Here is a 20,816-nt window from a genome sequence, read left to right as displayed (position 1 = left end):
CCAGGCAGGTGCTCTACTACTTGAGCCACGCCCCAGTCCTGTGTTGAATATTTTGGAAGTAAAAAAAAAAAATGATTAAAAGATTTTAAATGTTAATGATTTATCATTTAAAATGTTATGAAATTTAAGATTAACCTATTTAACTGGCTAAGAATTTAGACTATAATTTAGAATCCCTGGGCTGGGGTTGTGGCTCAAGTGGTAGGGCAGTCTGCCTAGCAAGCTGGAGGCCTTGAGTTTAAATCCCAGTACTGCCAAAAACAATCAATCAAATGAATGAAATAGAATGCCTGAAAACACTGTTTCAAAGGTCCAAAGTGACTGACTGAAAAACACTGTCATCCTGAGAGCTGAAGGAACGTCCAACCCTAAACCTAGAAGGCTCTTCCAAGGCTGGTCGCCACACCCATCAGAGCTGAAGGCAAGTTCTCTGTCTCCTGCATGAGCTAAGGGACAATGACTTGGGCTAGCTTCATTACTAATGAACCAAGCTTTAGGTTACTCCTTGTGATGCCAGCAGTTGGAAACTCCTTCAGTTTCCTTTCCATGGAGGACTCTCGTCCAGATCCCAGCAGTTTGCCCTACTGTAAGCACTGTCATGCCCCTCGCATCCAGAAAGCTGGGCCATCAAATACATGTTTTTAAAACTGTAAGTGCTATATGAATAATAAAAGAAAAATGGAAAAAAAATGTAAGTGCTTCATTATTACTATAATTTAGTTTATAATTTAAAAATCCACTTTGATAAAAATTAAGCAACTGAAAATTACTTGGTAAATGAAGTTTTCCTTCTGCAAGTATTTTGGCTAAATACATTAATTGTTATTTAATGTTAATTAAGCACTATATTTGCTTCCCAGAAAATTCTTAAAAATGTTACAATTTTTCTACAATGCAAACACTAACAAATGGCTACAATAAAATTCTTTTTTGTGTGTTTTTTTTTTTATTGTCATAATATTGTTATACTGGGGGAACACTGTGACATTTACAAAAGTTCTTACAATATATCATAGCTGAATTCACCCTTTCTGTCATTCTCCTTTATCCCCTCCCCCCATTGCTGGAACAATTTCAACAGGTCTAGAATAAAAAAGTCTTAATATACAATTTAGTTTATCTGAATTGCCTAATGTCTTAACTAAAGTATATCAATATTACAGGCTTAGCAAAGTGCAAAGCCCTGAGTTCAAACCCCAATATCATCAAAAAAAGTGTGTCAAAATTAAAAGTTATATTTTAAAATGTGTAATTAGAAGGATCCTTTTACTGGCTTTGGTCTAAGAAACATAAAAGCTTAGAAAGGAGCCCAGTAATTTTATCATACACATTTTAATCTCTCAAGTTGGAATCATCACCGAAACAGAAGAATGGGAGGTATATCTCAATACCAGTCCATTCCAGCTCCCGGCAATAAATCATGAGGTACTTACTCTTGATGTGTTGTGCATAATTCAGCAAGCCGTTCAAAATCTTCACCAGTAAATCCTTTCTCTGAATTCCTTAGAGGTGCAACTCTATGTGATTGTACGGTTTTCCATTTTGTTTCTAAATTTAAAATATTTGTTAGTCACTGGCTTTTGCACAACCTAATCAGGAGGAAAAATAGTACCTGGCATCACTGATAAAAATTCACGTGCAAAGTCATCTTTTCAAACAACCAAACTTAACACGGCTAGAAGCAGCAAATGTGTTACTTTGCAGTGTAAGTGAATATCAACTCAAGACACTGAATTAGCCAGGAGGGCAGGCAATGTGCTAAAAAATGCTGCAAATAAGCCAGGTGCTAGTGGCTCACACCTGTAATCCCAGCTACTCAGGAAGCAGAGATCAGGAGGATCTCAGTTCAAAGCCAGCTCGGAGAAACAGTACTGCAAGACCCTATCTTGAAAATACCTTTCACAATAAAAAAGGGCTGGCAGAGTGGCTCAAGGTGTAGGCCCCGAGTTCAAATCCCAGAACCACAAAAAAAAAAAAAAATCAAAACCAAAACCAAAAACCAATGCTGCAAATAGCTATAATAGCTGTAAGTGTTCTTCTCTTGGAACAGATGCCAAGAACAAAATACAAAGAACCTGTGGTAAAACTGAGCTACTGTTTAAACTGACTGTGGACCTTCTACTTTATGATCTAGGAAATCAAGTCAAACGCCTCTTTCTAAGTAGCGATCTGCGAGTTTACTGGTAATTCCGTGTCTGTGGAGGTCGGTACTCACCCCACTGTTGTTGAATGGCAGAAAGGTTTGCAAGCAATTGCTCATGATATAATCGCTCAAGCTGAATGAACTTCATTGCTTTCTCATCTGAATAGAAAAGTTCAGGAAAACAGAATCAAGGCTATTTAAATTATACCCATATCCGATGCAAGTGAGAAATTTGCATCTGATCAAAAATGACTCTACATACTTTTAAACTTAAGCACATCAAAAGAAAGTTTCTTGCTTTGAGGAAGGCACTTTCACTCCAGTGCATGAAGCAGTAGCTACCTGGGCGCCACACAGTCAGCAGACAGCAGTCTTAAAAGCTTTAAAGCTGAAGGAAGGACTGCTGGCTGATGTATTTCCAAGAGTCAACCTGAAGTAATTCCATTGGAAATGGACCTTCTTGGAATCTATGTTTTCCTTTTAAATTTCTCTCTTTAAATGACTTCTGTTGAGCAATTATGTGACCCTCTGGGCAAGTGTTTGTTTCTGGTTTCAACTCACCTTGGCCCTTTCCTTATTTCTCACTGAATGCTTTTCTCAAGAGCAGAGTATCATATGCCTAAACAAGGAGAGGGCAAAAACATACATGGATCTTTGTAAAGATTTAATTAACTTGCCACAGTGCTTTTTATAATTATCATGAATTCCACTTTTTTGCAGCTCTTATAGTCCATTTGCTATCCCATCTGTGCCACACACATTTGTATCTTATGAGGTCAAGGACACTGTCTGACTGCCTACCTTCCTCTAGGCACTGTTCTAAATGTTGACCCAGAAAAAAAGAGAAAAACTCATGGTTTAGCTTTCTGTCCTTCCCACAACACTGAAGGTTCAGCTCTCCCTCGTTCACCATCTTAAAGCTGTCTCTGCGACCACACAGGAACAATTCCTGTTCTCTCTGTCTGGGACTTCAGTAGACCAGTGTGTCCCAAACTTTATTCAATGTAAAATGACCTGGAAAACTTTGTAAGACAGAGATTCCTGGGTCTGACCCCGGAAGCTCTGATTATGAGGCCTGTGAACCTGCATTTCTAAGAAGCTCCCAGGCTGCCTCGGGCCCGCGCTGCACTGAATCACCAACTCATTGCTCGGCTGAGAAGCAAACTGCCCCGTGTGAACTTGTACCTTAGTCTGCCCGACACACTCAGGCCAAACACTGTGTACCCTAAATCTGGTCAGAAATGGGGTAAAGGTCAACAAGGCAGGAAGAAAACTAAAGGACACTAATGAGAATGCTTGGGACACATTCTGTCTGCAGAGTATATACTGGGCCATCCCCCAAAAGAAAAGCAATTTTTGTAAAAGGAAACTGGAAAAGTAATAAATTTTTCTTAAACAAAAGTTAATATGAAAACTTATATTCTGTTTATGACTAGGAAGGAACTATCTTTCCTTTGCAGCTACTCATGAGCCATATACATTGTCAGCCATAAAATTACCTTGCCTGGTAAAGCAGTAACAGTTTTAGCACGCTGTCTGTGCAATAACAAAACCACATAACAGTGCATTTCTTTCATGGAGCTGTAATAGGACAGTATGAGATTTGCTATGTCAGCACGCCTGACATGCTCTCCTCTGTGCATACTGCTTGACTTCATGTGCTTACGAGAAAGAAAACCAATAGATTTTTAAACTATAATTTTTCAGCAATGCATGCGTTTTTCCCTTCTCCTGAACATAAATATTTAAGTTTGGTAAAATGAGGGCTTGTTTGTGGATGGTCATAGGGAGGTGGTGCTAGAGAATTTTCTGGAGTGACATATTGCTGAGTGGTTCCAAGGGTTCAGGCACCTATTAAAAGACAAAGCCAACTTTTGAAAACAGCTGATTGAAGCCACATGATCTGGATATTTCTTGCACAGACCTCAATTTTAAAGATGGTGGTTCTTTAAGAGCTATGTGAATTTTGTCTTATAATTAAGAAAAGGATACAGTCCTCTTCCTGGAAATAGGACTCTGCTATCTGTTAAAAACAGAAAACAGAAGAAATTAAATGAATATTTGGTGGAAAAACAAACTTGGAAGAGATGGAGAGCTTGAAACCCTGACTGTCTGATTGAATCTGACAGAGCTCTTAGGCAACTGCACTCTCCATTTTTCGAGAGTGCTGCGGCATAGGACACAGTGCTGGAGTCTTCCTCATGTCCAGCAAGGCAAGCGCAGGTCTTCATAACTGCTCCATCCACTGTCCTTCAAGTCAAGTGAGCTTCCCTTATTCCTTAGCATTTCGAGGTAAGAACCCTGTGCGTGAGGCTGATGAAGGTGTGACACAAATGGGAAGAGTATTCTGCTTATCATGAAGTGAAAAACAGAAATATTTCACTTCATGTGAGACCTGCGCATCACGCTCATTTCACAAGCCACCACCTGAAGACCTCGTGGGACACTGACTTTTGGCTTATGTTTTGATATTTTTAAAAAGACCGGACTAATGGGCTGGGGATACAGTTCTGTTGGCACAGCATTTGCCCAGGGTGCATCAGGCCGTGGTTTCAATCCCCGCAACAAAAAAGAAAAGAAAGAGAACAGAACAGCAAAGAAAAAGCAGCAGGAAGAAGACAAATGTAGGCCAAGTGCTGAATTTATCGAGACTGCAGAGCTTATGCACCATAGGAACTCTGGCACAGCGTTCAGACTCGGAGCTGGCCCAGCTGAGGCCTGTCACTTATTCTCATTCTAAGGTACCTTGCTATTAAAAACAAACAAACAAACAAACAAAAAAACTCTGAGCCAGGTCCCTGCCTGTAGTCCCATCTATCTGAGGCAGGGCTGGGGGATCAGTTGAGCCCAGGAGTTTGAGGCCAGCTTGGGCAACATACCAAATAAACAAATAGGAAAAGCTATTTTATTCTAAGAACTTTGTTTTTTAAGTTCCTATTTTGACACGGTATTTATGAATACATCAGTAAAACTAAAAAGTATTTACTGATAAATACTTGCATAACTGCTATCATATTTAGAATATGTCACGTCAGTACTTTATACTTTTAAAACAGTTTTCCTTGATTGTCACCAGGTATCTAGAAAAGGCATTCCACAGATCCATCTCCACCTCCATTTTCTAGGTAACTGCTGATACAAAGAGCAACGAAGTACCTGCCAAAGTGACAAACCAGCAATAAAAAGGAATGGTGTCTCTCCACACCCAGCGGAGACAGTGTACTTGGGAAGGAAAATACTGCCTATTAAATCTGTTCTACAGAGGAAACTTCTCCACGAGCAATGCAGAGGACAGGAGTCAGTCATCTCTGATACACGTTTATCTAATCTAAAACAGGGCCCACTTGTACGTTGTGTTAAGGGCTGAGTGCAGGGCAAGCTGTCTATTATTAAGCTTTCATCAGCTCGTATTCTAATATGTTATACAAGTATTGGTTTGAACTAAATCAAATTGCCAGTGTTAACTATTTTTTGAAATGAATAAAGAGGACTTCATGGGGTGGTGCAGTCAGTGGTTTAGCAGGTGACTATGGGCACAGTGGGAGCTGTGACTTGTAGTGCCCACACATTTCCATGGTGTCTGTACTCCCATCGTGGCTGCTTTGGAGCTGCCAATGTGACGGATGTCAGTGAGCGTGGTCATGGTGAGTTGGCACCTGCAGGCCACAGCATACCTCTCCAATGGAAACCTGGTGAAAGTAAATGGCACTGCACACTGTTCCCCTCCCAAATATGACATGAGATACAGTTTCAGGCTGCCTTTAAAATAAAACATCTGGCTCTTCAACGCCATTCCCCTTGCCTTTGTGCAGTACTACACCACTGGCTCATAATTTTTATCCTTTTTCTTGGGAGATATATGTGCAAGTACTCAGAGACAAAGTGACATACTGCTTGCAAATTAAACTAGTTCAGTAAGAAAAATGTGTGCGCGCAGGTGAGCAAAACAGAAAGATGAGCACAAAAATTGATGAATTTAGGTGAAAGGTACAGCATGACATGCTGGGAATTACTGAAAGAAATGAACTGTATCTCATCCACCCTGGCCTGTTGTCCTGTGGGAGGAGAGAGGATATCTGTATTCTTGCACTGGGGAGGCAGGTAAAGGCCCCAAGAGCCTGGCGTCCTGAGGACGTGGGCAGCCCTTTGACCCCAACCCTTCTTTCTAACACAATCTTTGAATTGTGATGGTGAGGAGAGTTGTAGTGTGTGACATTCACTTGGATTTTACTGCACACCAAACACCACATTGAGTGCTTTTACACGCTAACTCATTAGGAAGAAACCACAGCCATTCAGCGCATCAGCGGCAGGGCAAAGCCTTCACTCTGAGCCAGTGCCTTGCCCTCGTTGTGCTTCCCAGGAGAAGCTAGACCGCTGACATCCTTAGGACTCACTGTCTAGTCTGTGTCTGGGAGAGGGGAGGCCTGGTCAAGATTGCTCCTTGCCTAAACACCTGTTTTTGTTTACTAGATTGGCTTCTGTTACAGGGTCACCTGCCCATCAGGAGAAAGGGCCATTCTGACCTCCACTGTAAGAACAGCCTGCACTTACTATTTCCATCTCTGTCTTCAATGTCCCTTTCCTGTCCTTGGAGATCATCCAGAGGATTTCAAAGAATTGGAAAGTCAACATTCACACCTTTCTCCTAGACTTGGCAATGACTGACATTTTGCCAAATTTACTTTCTCTGCCTCTCCTTCTCTTACATGGTTTTTTCCCCACTGGCAAAAAATATTTTCTTTCCTTTTTTTTTTTGAGACAAGGTCTGCTCTGTAGTCCAGGCTGACTTCTAACTCCTGCCTCAACCTCCCAAGTGCTGGGATTATAGGTATGTGCCACTCTGCCAGCCTTCCCACTGAAATATCTGAAGTAAACCCAGGCATTATGTCAATTCACCTCCAAACACCTGTGACATACAAGAGCAACCTACAATGCCATTGTCCACTCTGGGAATGATACCTCGACACAATACTATTGATATGCAGCCTACACTCAAACGTCCCTGGGTTGTCCTAAAAGTAGATGCATTGAATGGAACAAATTCTAGCACCAATGCCACAAAGACTTCACTTTGAGGGGAGCCTCAACTGCCCCACTGTGGACAGATGATGACAGAAGTCGCTGGGTAAGGGCATGGGGAGGGTGGAAGAACAGTAACTGTGAACATCCTTCCAAGCTGGGCATAGTGGTTCACATCTGTAATCCCAGCCACAAGGGAGGATGGAGGAAGTAGGATAGAAAGTTCGAGGCCAGCCTAACCTATGTAGGGAGACCCTATCTCAAAAAACCAATAAAAAAGAAAAAAAAAAAAAAAAACCAATACACCAAAAACAAACCCTTGCAAGCTCAGCCCACAGCTTCCAGGGCTGAAAACAGAAGGCTGTGCTGGTGCTGGTGGACCTGCACACTGGCAAGTCAGTGCTGCCTTGGAGACCACGCATCAGTACACCTTTGCTAAAGGTCTTCCTCAAAGCCACAGAGGAGGTGACACAAATTTGTACAAATACACGTTTTCCTTCCTCGAGACAAAGCTATTTTACTTTTTAAAAATAAAAATTAGGGTTGGTAGAGTGACTCAAGCAGTAAGAGCTCACCCTAGCAAGGGTGAGGCCCTGAGTTCAAATCCTGATGTTGCCAAAAAAAAAAAAGAAAAAGAAAAATTATTCCTTCTGAGCATGCTGGCTGGGCTCTGCCTTCCCCTGCCTCATGCCTTCACACCTCCTGGGCAAGTCATTCACCTGGTTTGTGCTGCTGAATTTTCCTAGAGAATTCTCCACTCATGTATCTGCATAACTACTGCTCTTGCTCCTTGGTGGTGCACCCAACGATGTTCCTGTAAGAAGTCTTCCCCAGTGGCTGGCACGGCTTTTGCACCTAGCTGGCTTAGCTCACTCAGCCTTTGCTGGATTGACTCTGTGCACAGACAAATTACTGAACAGAAGGAGTTGGCCACTGTCCAAACTATGGATTCTCTAAGTCAAGGAGTGGCCCTTTCTCCTGGGTTAAAGCAGACTCAGTTTTGGAGAGTTGGGCTATGGGAAGGGAGGGCTTAGTGTAGTACCTGATGCAGGCAGAGGGGAAGTGCTCTTGAGTCCAACTGCTCAAGCCCACTTTGGATGAGCGAGAACAGAGGCTGCAGAGTGGACTTCGGAACCTCCGGAGGGTCATTAGCATTCTCTCCAGCGACTTCTTCCTCCCCCAGAGCTTGAGTGGCTGCACTCGGCATCTTCCCCTGCATGAAACATGTATCTCCTACAGAAAGTGAAGGAAGCACCTGCGTTAGGAAAACACCCATCACAGGGGAACACTAAATCAACCAGAAAACTTTCAAATAAAACCACTGGAAAAAAAACCCCAGAAACCACCAGTCGTTGTCTTCATTAAAGTCATGTCGACATCTTACTGCTGCTATTAGCAAAAATGTAAGCCACTTCTGTAGAATTATAATCAGCAGTATTAATAAAAAGAGATCCAAAGACGGGTATGCAGGTTAAAACCTGACCAAAAGCCAGGCATGGTGATCCTGGCACAGGAAGGCTGAGGTGGGAGGATCATGAGGTGGGAGGCCAGCTTGGGCTATATGGCAAGATCTGCCTCAAAAGAACAAAGAAACAAAAAAGCTGACCAAAACCTTGACTCTCCTAAAGGAGAACTAGATCAGTTATAATTTACATCTTGGCTGGCCCCCAAAAAAACGCTGAATAGGAAGGTAAGTTGTTACTCTGTGAAACAGTTGATGACTTTGAGCCTTTCTCTTTGAACTATGATCTGATAACATAAGAACTATTTCCAGATCCCTGGAGAGTGGGGAGGGGAATTCACATGCCAGAACGATTTGCCACTAAAATGTTTTTCCTACTAAAAACAAGTTACGCAAACCCCTAAAAAACCACTGATAAGTAAATTCTTGATCCTTATCTCCTAAAATGCACCAAATTTTTACTCATTATAAACTGTAACTTCACCAAACTTTCAGTATGAGTTCCAATTTTCATGTTTAAATCAAATATATCTGCCTGTGTTCCTTCAGCTGGTCTGTCTAGAAGGGACCTTTCCAATAAGGAGCACATCCACACCCACGCGGGCTGCCCCACCTCTACTGTGTGCCCAGAACCCTGCCTCCTCTGCCCTCCACGGAGCCCACTGCTCTGCTCTGGCCAGGCTGGTCCTTTCTTCTTCTCCCGAGTGAAATTCTCTGTGCCTTTCTGAGCAGCTACAGATTGTAAATGCTGACATACTTCCTTCCCATCTATGCCTGCCCATGTTCCAGCCTAACAAACTGTGCTTCGTCCCCTGTAAAGTGGCCCCAATGTCCACCTGCTTTCCTCGGAACGCTGGGTGTGGCCTTGTATCATACCTGGTTGTCTTACAGTAAGTGGTGACTCTCATCTTTATTAGCTCATAGCTCTGCAGCACAGGGTTAACCTATATATGTTACCACTTTCATACGGCACTGTCTTCACTAAAATTCCCAGAGTTACATTTCTTTAAAAGAATCAACTACATTGACTTTGGAGAGCTCTAGTCCACACGTTCAGTTCAGGTGGCCCTAGATATACGAGACAGAGGTGACTTGCCACTTTGCAGGGACATAAGTGATTGTTTTTCTTCCTAATTTCTAACCACATGGTAGTAGGCCCAAAAGAGCAAGACATGGTACCAGGAGCTTTGTATAGAGGACTACAAAGAAAGGAAGAGGCCATGTTCCCCCCGCCCCCAGACACAATACCATTCCCAAGACATTTGATCTCACACCCAAGGTGACAATACCAGCTTCTCATGTGCTATTCATCTCAATTAAATTCTTCCCACGTAGTTAAGAAAGTATTACTTCATGCTTCTTTTTTGCTAAGAAAAAATCAGGTTGGCGGTGGGGGTGAGGGTGTCTCAAGTAGTAGAGTGCCTGCCTAGCAAACTCGAGGCCCTGAGTTCAAACCCCTGCCTGAAATTTCAAAGTGCTCATTTTCCAGTAAAAGGGAGTTCAATAGATTTTTTGAAGACTATTACCAAAAAGAAAGGGCCCCAAGGGTAGGAATAAAGGACAGAATTGGTGGCTCTTTTTTCTAAAAAAGGTCATAAAGGGTCCTAAGATGGAAGTGGAAACTTGCCGTCATTACCTCAGGCATTCAGTAAGTACAGATTCCTAAGGGCAAGATCCCTGCTAGATCCAGTAATCTGAATTACTCACCATGTATGGACAAGGCTACACTGCTAAATAAAGTTGTATGGTTAAAAAAATGTAAGTCACAAAAGACTTAATCACAGAACACAACCAACAGGGATCCCAAAGGCCTACATAAGTCTAAGCACTAAAAGAGAAATGAAAGCTAAGACAGGCAGAAAGAATATGCCAAGTGTGGGGAGGGAAGAAAAAACACAGCCTTCACCCAGGCTCCAATGGGTCACTGCAGATGGGCCAAGAGGTCAACAAAACTTCTAAGACTCACACCACAAAGGGACACCTGCTAGCCATGAAGATCACGAGTTTCAGAGATAAATGAACTGCAGCACCACCTCACCTAGAGACAACCTTCCTTGATGGGACAGGATGTAATATAAACCAGACAGCACAGACCAGTAGCCGTGGACTTCAGTTTTGCCTGTTCTTCCAACTGACCTTGGTTGGACTAGACATTTCATTTCATTCCCTGTGCTACAGGGTCCTAAGGGACAGGCCAGAGAAGCCCCTGAATCCTCTTAGATCTGACCACCTAAAGCCTTCAAGAGCCTCATGCAGATGGTGGTAATACAAACAGATGGACTGGCTGAGTGGTTCAAGCAGGAAGGGCATCTGACTAGCAAGTATGAGGCCCTGAGTTCAAACCCCAGTGCTGCCAAAAACAAAACAAAACAAAAACCAGACAGATGAAGATAAAGGTCTTGCCAGTTTTATTTTAAATTTTCAGTCATGAGGGCTTGGCTGTAGCTCAGTGGTAGAGCATTTGCCTAGTGTTCAAGGCCTTGGGTTCCACCCCCAGCACTGTACACACATGTCTGTGCACATAAGAAATAGAAGGGAGGAATATAACAAGGTTGTGAACAAGCTTGAGCAATGATTTAAGGAAGCTGAAGGCAAGGTCACCCCAAGATAGAAGTATGTTCTAGTGTGCCTACAAACCTCTGTTCCTCCTTTGCTTAGATTGTGGTTTTTGGTCTTACAAGAAGAGTTCCACAACATTTAATAGCAAAGAACGGGCTCTGTTCCCAGCTATGCCAAGCTTTTGTAGTAGAATTGTATCATGGCTAAATCACCATGCAAACTGTTACGTGTTATTAAATACCACGGATCCACTTAACCGTGGGTACATCTAAAAGAAGACGGCCAGAGTTGGCCATAATCTAGCTGCATGGAAGTGCAGATGCCCCAGGATGTGGTGTTAGTAGTTTCACAACATTAACGGGGTAAAGCACTCACCGCAGAAACAACCCACACCCAAAGAGCTACAAGAGGGTGCCAGTGGCTCACACCTGTAATCGTAGCTTCTCAGGAGGCAGAGATCAGGAGGATTGCAGTTCGAAGCCAGCCCGGGCAAATAGTTTACTAACCCTATCTCGTAAAAAACCCCTTCATTTAAAAAAAAAAAAAAAAAAAAAGGTCTGGTGGAGTGGCTCAAGGTGTGTAGGACCTGAGTTTAATCCCCAGTACTACAAAGAGCTACAAGAAGAAGGACACGGCCATCAGGAAAGCCTGCTTCCCGCGCTGATTCCCGGACTTTTGCCAAGTTATTTAATCTCTCTGATTCCCGGGCTCTCCCCTTTGTAACCTGCAGAAAATGACAGCTACCTTGTAAGGTTACTGTGAGGAGTAAATGAGACAGAGCACACGGAAGGCAGGCGTGCGCCCAACCCTCAGCCTGAAAGAGGCTTCAATGTCACTGGAGTAGAAAATGTCACAGGACAGGTAAAATACTTCTGAGGTGGTTCAATTTTTTTTTTTTTCATTTGCAGTAAAACATTCGAAGGCAGGGGAAATAAAGCTGATATTCTTAAAGCTATGGTGAATAAGAATTCTGAGAGCCATGTTGGAGAGTAAAAATGCTTCGGTTACTCATCAGTATGGTCTGCTTGAACACGATGGAACTTGTTTGTTTTTGCTGAACACAGTGTGCAGCACTTCCAGCTTGGCTCCTTTTACTTAGTACTCGGCATGTAAGTTTCCTCCACAGCTTTTAATGGCTTAATGACTCATTTCTTTTTAGCCCTGAATAATATTCCAGAGACTTGTTTTTAATGAGGGCACAAGAAAATAAACACTAACATAATCATGAGTACTCAGACCAATACGTTGTTGTGAACTGACTCCTTTATAATGTACTCGAAGCTTTTAAGATAATATTAATTAAGAATTCATAATACAACATTGAAGTTTTGGTATTTTTCCATGTGGATTTCAAGATAATTTTGATGCCACATAAATTCCATAAAAGTTTTGCTTGAGAAAATAAATCTAATTATATTTCATGGGTTAGTATTAAAATTTCTTCTGATACATACAAGGTTTTCTGATAAAATTACATTTATAGTCAAGGAAAACCAAAGCCGGGTGCCAATGGCTCACACCTGCAATTCTAGCTACTTGTGAGGTTGAGATTGGGAGGATTGAAGTTCGAGGCCAGCTTAGGTAAATCGTCCTTGAGATCCTATCTCCAAAATAACCAGACCAGTTGGACTGGAGGTGGCTCAAGTGGTAGAGGGCTGCTTTACAAGTACGAAGCCCTGAGATCAAAACTCCAGTTCCAGCAAATAAATAAATAAAGTAAATGAAAACCAAACCAAAACATGAATGGCCACATGGAATTTCTCTTTCAATATGAATACAGCTTTGTATTGCCATGTATGAATCCATACAGTCAAACAAAAACAAAAAAATTCCTGTTTACTTTCTCTCTTAAAACCAGATGAGGGCTGGGCACTTGGTTCAAGTGTTAGACCACCTGCCTATGGCAAGTGCAAGGCCCTGAGTTCAAATCCTAGCACCAAAAAAAAAAAAGTAAAACCAGAGGAGTTACAGTTAAAACTGGCCATTAAGCAACATGGTGATGCTATTTATAATTTTTATGGACAGTGACAGGCAAATTCATAATCCCCAATTTAACTTCACACCTGTCAACTTCATCAAGCAGTGAAGTACGAGAGCTCAGTTGACAAGCACCTGTTGAGGTTTTATTTATTTATTTTGCCGGTACTGGGGTTTCAACTCAGGGCTTCGCTCTTGCTAGCTAGGCAAGGACTTGCTTGAGCCATCCCCCCAGACCCATAACAACTGGGAGAATTGCCTCAGTTGAGATGTTCTATTCACATCATCCCCCACCTGACTCCGGTGTGGGTTCTGACACATGACTGAACCACTCAGCTCAGAATGTACCCCGCTGGGGGTCCAGAGCATTCTGTGGAAGAATGGACTTTCTGTTGAAACTTTGTGGCTCTTGCACCCTCCAACCCTTCAGCACTGATCTGGCACCTGGGAATATCACTAAGAGACAACCATTTGCTTCCTGCTGGGGAGAGTGATGTGCCTAGATGACTTAAAGGCAAAATCTCACAGCAGCACTTCAGTCTGTAAGTAGTGAAGAACATGAAAAATCACCTCTAATGATATGGGGACGTGAAGGCCTAGGAAAAGGCAGTGGCAATGTGGTGGCACAGATGACCTGAGCCAAGCTGTGGTGATGCCTGGGAGAGGACGGGGTTGTGAAAGGCCTGACACATTCCACACACTGTACACTGCTACTCACGGTCTAGGTACACCATCCTGTACACAGGCTTTAGGGGAATCTGACTTTGTTCATGCTGCCTCTCTGCCAAGACGGTCAGCTTTTAAGAGTCACCATTGTGACCATGGGACCTACACAGAGCTTAACACTGAGCAGACACTCAAACACTTCTTGGGAAAAATGTGGCTAATATGTGTCGTGGAATGTAACAGCACACTATGTCCCAATAATTCTGTGCAGCAAATATTAGGAACTGTAGCAAAGTAACTGAAATCCACCAAGGAGGTTAAGTGAGGGCATGGGTTCTCAAGTCAGGCTGCCTGGGTTTCAATCCTACTTATGCTGCTTTCTAGTTCTGTGGCTTTGGGCAAGCCAGTCCCTTTAAACCTTCATCTCCTTGGGCTACAGGTGTGGCTCAAGAGGTAGAGCACCTGCCTAGCTAGTGAGTGAATGTCTGAGCTAAACCCCAGTGCCACCAAAATGAGTAAAGTGAACCTTACTTTCCTTGTATGTTAAGTGGGGATACTGCTTTATTATCATATGGACTCTGCTAAAGAATCACATATAAGTAAGAAATAAAGTAGGAGGCTCTTCTATTTACTTGCTATTCTCCTTCTTTCAAACAGGAGCACTGGGTTTTTGGAAGGAACATATTGGATACAAACCACATCTGCTGCTTTTATAAAAACACTCCCTCTGACCCAAGTGTTGAAGATGAAGGGAGGCTTTCACTGAATTGAGCCTCCATCTAATGACAAACCCGAGAGTTACAGCATCACTCAGAGAGAATTACAGAAAAAGCCAAACTCCACTGCCTCCCTTAGCAGCGAACCACGAGCCTCTTCTCCGATCACATTTTCTCTTTGCTGAGGCTGACACTCAGCTACCAACACACACAGAGGAAAAGTACACTCAATAACTGTCCTGTGGCATATTGTGGCAAGTCAAATTCAAAACACAATTCCTTAACACACTTTAAAATTCAGCAAGTGAGACAGTACAGTAACAATCAGAGAGAAACTTAAGTTATCTTGCCTGGGATTAAGTCCTGAGGGTGTCACTTATGAGCAATGTGAACTGGGCAAGTGAATTCATCTTCTCTGCTTCAGATCCCTCTCTCTATAAGTTAGGGCTAATTGCAGAGCTGCTCAATAAGGCTATGGTAAGGATAAATTTAAAAATACAAATAAAACACCCATCCTATTCAATGAATGGTGTATGTGTGTATAGCTTGCAAATAGTATGTTTGAAGAAATGCTCAAGAACTTGTGTTTTAAAACTCAGTAACGGCCAGTGGTCCATGGCTTATGCCTGTAACCCTACCTGCTTGGGAGGTTGAGATAGGGAGGTTCTAGGCCAGCCGGGGCAAAAGTTCACAAGACCCCATCTCCAAAATAAGCAGAGCAAAATGTGTTGGAGGTATGGCTCAAGTTAGAGCGCCTGCTTTGCAAGATGGAAGCCCAGTCCCACAACCCCCTCTCCAAACAAAACAAAACAAATACCTCATTAAACTTCAATCGAATTAAGCTCTGTTGAATTAAGCTCTGTTGTCCCGGCACTGAGAGGGCCATGAATTCTTTGTGATTTTAACCACAGTGAAGAGTATAATGCAGTGACATTGAATACAATCCCAGTATTCACCAATATGGCTTTCCAAAGCTTTCTCATTATCCCAGACAGAAACTCCGCACTCATTCAATGCTGCCATTCCCTCTCTCCAGCCCTCAACAGCTACGCTACTTTATCTCTATGAATTTGCCTGTCTTAAGAACCACGTGCACGTGGAGTGTGGTTTTCTGTGTCTAGCTTCTCCATGCTGCAGCACACCTCAGATCATCACCCCCATGTTCTGTGTGTCCATTCGCCCACTGGTGGACGCTGGGATTGCTTCTACCTTTGGCCACTGCTGCCATGAATCTTGGTGCACACGTTTGAGTTCTTACTTTCCATTCCTTTGGGTGCACACCTAGACGTTAAATGGCTGGACTATATAGTAATTCTATATTTAGCTTTTTGAGAAACGTAAAACTGTTTTCCTGGAATTCTATGATTTAAAGTTTATCTCAACCACCGTCTTGAGACTTCAATATTTGTGTGTGTGTTTTTTCTCCACCTCTAAAACAGAGATAGTATTACTTCCTAAAGATTTATTTATTTATTTATTTATTTTTGAGCAGTGCTGGGGCTTCAACACAGGGTCTCACACTTGCTAAGTAGGTGCTCTACAACTTGAGCCCCTCTGACAGCCATTTCCCAAAGCTTAATTGGTTGAAGTCTCTACATCAATGGTCTCCGTCTCTAAAAGATGCTATTGTACAAAAATATCGTGCCACATTCTTTTTTTGGTGGTGGTTCTGGGGTTTGACCTCAGTGCTTGCTGAGCTTACACTTGCTAGGCAGGTGTACTGTCTGAGCCACCCCTATGGCTTTTCTGCTGTGGTTACTCTGGAGAGAGGGGCTCACTTTGTTGCCCAGGCTGGCCTGGCCCATGATCCTCCTGTTTTATGCTTCCTGCCATAGCTGGGTGACAGGAGTGTGCCACCATGCCTTGTTTTATTCTGTTGAGATGGATTCTTGTGAAACTTTTTGCCTGTTGTTGGCCTTGAACCGAAATCCTCCCAATCTCAGCTTCCCAAGTAGCTAGGATTACAGGCGAGAGCCACTGGGACCTGGCTATGACACTGTGCTCATTGCACTTAGTCCCATGCTCTGGACATAGTTCTTGCTAGGATGCCCTAAAATTAAAAGGCCTTGAGGAACAGCAAAATGGCAGAAAAGGCAGCTCCAAACTCCTGTGTCTCCATGGAAAGACCAAAAAATCACTGGGACTATCAGCACTAACAGTGTCAAAACTCTGGAAAACAAAGGTCTACAACAGAAAGACTACTAAATCAGGAAAGAGAGAATGCAAAACTGCAGGAAAGCTTTGTGGCATCTTTCCTTGCCTGGCCTCACCCAGCTGGACAGCAGTCTTGAAGGCAGTAGCCTACTGTACTAGTATGGGACCCTGATCCCTGGCTCAGAAGGGGCAGGGTAAACCTTAGCTGCAAATCACAGATGTTTGTCTCATCTACCGTGTCTGTGACTCCCTGAAGGACTGACACAGGTGCTCGTCTCTGTATTGCCTAATTCAGAACCTGTTCAGAGCCAAAAGGAAGCAGGCATGGCTGGAAAATATTATCTGTTGATCAAAAACCTGCAGCCAATAGGGCAAAAAATTATGGTTGAGTCATAAGATGGCCATTTAAAGCCAGGTAGCATGCCTATAATGTCAGCACTTGGAAGGCTGAGGCAGGAAGACTGCAAGTTCCAGAGCACCATGGGCTGAGCAGTAAGACCTTGTCTCAAAAAGAGAAAGAAAATTCCCTAAAGGCAGGGAGGAAAAGTTGGAGGAAACCACGGCATTGGAAAGTGCATGTGTACTCAGGGGAAGTTAGAAAGCATGCATGTTGGAAAAAACCTGAAAAGACCCCAAATGATCGCCTCAGGGTGAACCAGAAACCAGGGCAGGCAGGAAGTGAAAGGTAAGGCAGACTGGTTAACTGGGCTGGCTCTGCACTAAAGGAGCCCCTGATCCATAAAGACCAAAGAGGAACACCAGGTAAGACTTCAGTAATGCTGAGCTGCCCACCTCAGTACCCAGGAAACCTCATTTACACAGTTACTACAGAGAGCATTCAAATGTCCAGCTTCCAATGACAAAGCCACATGGCATTAAAAACTGTGGTGTGCCCGTTCAAGGAAAGAAATCAAGTGACAGAAAATACTCCTGAGGAAGCATCCACATCCAACTTGCCAAATAAGCTCACCAGCTGAAGAAAGCCATAGGCCAGGAACTACAGGAAATCAGAAGGATGTGTGGACAAACAGGAATGTTATTAAAATGACAGAAGTTATAAAAAGGAACAGGGAGTTCGTGTTTAAATGTGTACAGACTCTCAAGTAATAAACATTTTGGAAGCAAATGCTGGTGACACCTACCTAACATTATGAATGCAATTCACGCTTCTGAATTGAACACCGAAGGTTCAAGTGGAAAATCTACGTCATGTTTTACTGCAGTAAAACAAGAATAAAACCAGTGCCTTCCATTCTGTGATTTTATTTGATGACTTTGAGTCCTTGCACTCCTTCAAATGCCCTGCCCAGCAACGCTGCCAGAACTGTGGAAGGCAGATCAGATGTGAACTTGAACACATGGTTTACAGGTTCCTACAGCTTTGCTCTGCACCTTGTTCCCTCTTCTCCCCCATTTCCTCACTCTAAGGTTCTGATTAAGGCCAGAAAATATCTTCAATCACTGTCTAAACTCTCTGAAGTGGCAAAGAGGAAATGTCCCTTCCTTTTCCTCAACTCCAGACACTAGTATTATGTGTAAGACAAATCTGAACTTGAGCCAGAGTCCCTGTGACCTGACCCAGGGTCAGAGGCATAATTACAGGCTCCACGTGGCAGTCTCCTCCCAAGCCCTTAGGTTGCAGCCTTTCCTTCAGAGGGAGGACAGGACGTGGTTGGGAGGTGAGGCTGGAGTCAGATGCCCATTACTGAGAGTCACCAACCTGACTCAATCTACCACACACAGAGCAATGGCAAAGGATGAAGGAAGGTGCTGTCCAAGGTGTACCCAGAACCCCAGGGAATGCACAGTAGCTCTCTCCACTGAGTTCCATGTCAGTACAGTGGTGGGAAGACAAAAACAGCCACTGGCTTACTTTAGGTGGCACCCTGAAATTGACCGTGATCACTTCACAGATGTTTCAAGGTAGGGCTGAAAGACACCCGCCTCGCTAGCTAAGACATCTGCATCATGAGCACTGTCATAGCAGACTGCACAGCAACTTGGAAGCCTTCAAAAGAACACACTCCTTTTCCTCTCTGGGAAATGTCACAAAGAACTTCTCTGAAGCAGAAGGAGCAAGCCCTTTTTATAGCCTGTCTGCTCTGCTGGGCTCTTAAAGAGGCAGGGCTCTGATTTCTCACTACAACCTTTCTAAATCACACGGAGCCACAGCCTAGGTCAATAAGCCTCCCTTAGAATTTAAGCACCTCTGCCTCCAGTCAGACCTCTTGAAAGACACTATTTTTTTTCTCTTTTCCAATAAAAGGCTTATTACATCAGACACACTCCACCCTAAGCTCAGGTTTTAGATTCTATAGATACATGGTGGATTTGAAAAAGCATTTCACAAGATGCACTCATGAAACAATAAGAGAATTCAACAAATGCATGCTAATGGAGCCCCCACCAGGCAGTCCAAGGCCAGCCTCTAGTGGCCTCTCCTGAGGTGGCAGAAGCAGGTGACCCAAGGGCAGTCACACCCTTTTTATCACTGCACTTTCAACCATTTCCTCCAGTGTCACCACATCTAGAGCTTACTCCAGGCAGTTTTCATTTCCTATTCAAGGCACAGTTACCACAAACAAACACTGCTGAAATTTAGACTCTAAGTTATGTAGACATCTCAATTAGCACCAATGTTTGGAATCCCCAATTTTCCTCTTAGACGCTTGACTAGATGCTTTTAAACTTTAGTGTGTTTTATTAAAAACTAAAAATTTTCAAGGGATTTGCACAAGCATGCAATTAGTTAAGCCAATTCTTAAACTTCTTATCTAGGTCCCCAAAAAATCCACAAGTGGACGGAGGTGTGGCTCAAGTGGTAGAGCCCCTGCCTCGCAAGTGTGAAGTCTTGAGTTCAAACCCCCGTCCAGCCAAAAAAACAAAATAAAATAAAATAAAATTTAAAAACCTGTAAGCACTGAAGTTTCCCATGAGATCAATAGTGGTTTTCCATTAGCTGTATACTCACTCTGCTAATACTGAAATGGCTAAACTGCACCATATTGTTGCATTCATTCTAAGAACAGCGGATTCATCAGCTATCAAGTCTAAAATATTTCTTGGATCTCCAGGACAAGTAAAGATAAATACAACTCTCAAATTTTATGTGGCTTTATAAGAAAGCATATAACCCTATATGACTAAAATACATATTTCATTTCTCTAACAAATATAAAAGGCATATTTTAATTAAAAAACTTAGAAATAGCCAGGTTCTGGCGGCTCACGCCTATAACTCTAGCTACTTGGAAGGCTGAGATCAGGAGGATTGCAGTTTGAGCCCAGCCAGGGCAGAGAGTTAGCAAGACTCCCCATCTCCAAAATAACCAGAGCAAAATGAACTGGAGTGGTAGAGCATCTACTTTGTAAGCACAAAGCCCTGAGTTCAAACACTGGTCCCACCAACAAAACAACCTTAGAAATAGTATTTGTAGAAGGGGAGTGACTAACCAAAAGAAGCCAAACTGAAATTTTCCTTAAAATGGTTCCCCCGTTTAATCTTCTATAATTCACTAAAAGCAACTGACATCAGAGATCCTCTTGGATTAACAGAATTGTACAAGAAAGGAAGACTGAGAAACCCAGGTGTTAACTATGAACTTCTAGTAAGCTAAAAAAACAGAGAAATACATTTAATGGCATTTTATTATACAGTTGACAGAAAACTAGGTTATATCAAATTCTATTATACCAGGAACCTTTAAACTGAGAAGAAATGGTCTGTACCTTGTTTCTTCCCATCACCAAACCAACCACCACCACATTTCAGTTTTTCCTCTTAATAATTTCCTCTTAATAATTGTATGTCATACGACATACAATTCAAACGCTTTGGTATATAGCATTGTACAACCATCACCATAATTTTAACATTTTTCATTACCTTCAAGGAAACTCCATTTCTTCAGCTATCACCTCCAATCCTTGATTGACCTGAGCCTTCCCTAGTCTGACGCACCCACTAGTCTACTTCCTGTCTGCATGCGTTTGCCCACCTGGACACCTCTTCCACACTCTCAAGCTCATCCTTGTTGCAGCGTGATTAAGACTTCATTCTTACTGCCGGATAATGTTCTACTGACTGCATATACTTTGAATTTGTGCGGCTACATTT

At 42.8% G+C, this 20,816-nt stretch overlaps 1 protein-coding gene across 3 annotated transcripts in view; it reads right to left on the bottom strand.

Moving 5' to 3' along the window:
• Cnst (consortin, connexin sorting protein) overlaps positions 1–20,816 on the bottom strand; it is an 85,825-nt gene that overhangs the window by 19,276 nt on the left and 45,733 nt on the right. For all 3 annotated transcript variants that reach the window (XM_074048807.1, XM_074048806.1, XM_020151681.2), the window contains 4 exons: positions 8,208–8,398; positions 4,136–4,166; positions 2,216–2,302; positions 1,434–1,548 (listed from right to left, as the gene is read on the bottom strand). In XM_074048807.1, the coding sequence (XP_073904908.1) occupies positions 1,434–1,548; positions 2,216–2,302; positions 4,136–4,166; positions 8,208–8,384 (410 nt within the window). In that variant the 5' untranslated portion in view covers positions 8,385–8,398. The remainder of the gene's footprint in view (positions 1–1,433; positions 1,549–2,215; positions 2,303–4,135; positions 4,167–8,207; positions 8,399–20,816) is intronic.

Source organism: Castor canadensis, chromosome 11, assembly GCF_047511655.1.
Source record: "Castor canadensis chromosome 11, mCasCan1.hap1v2, whole genome shotgun sequence".
Lineage (NCBI taxonomy): Eukaryota > Metazoa > Chordata > Mammalia > Rodentia > Castoridae > Castor > Castor canadensis.
The sequence above is the reverse complement of the archived record's forward strand: the minus strand, read 5'-3'. Positions and strand labels throughout refer to the sequence as shown.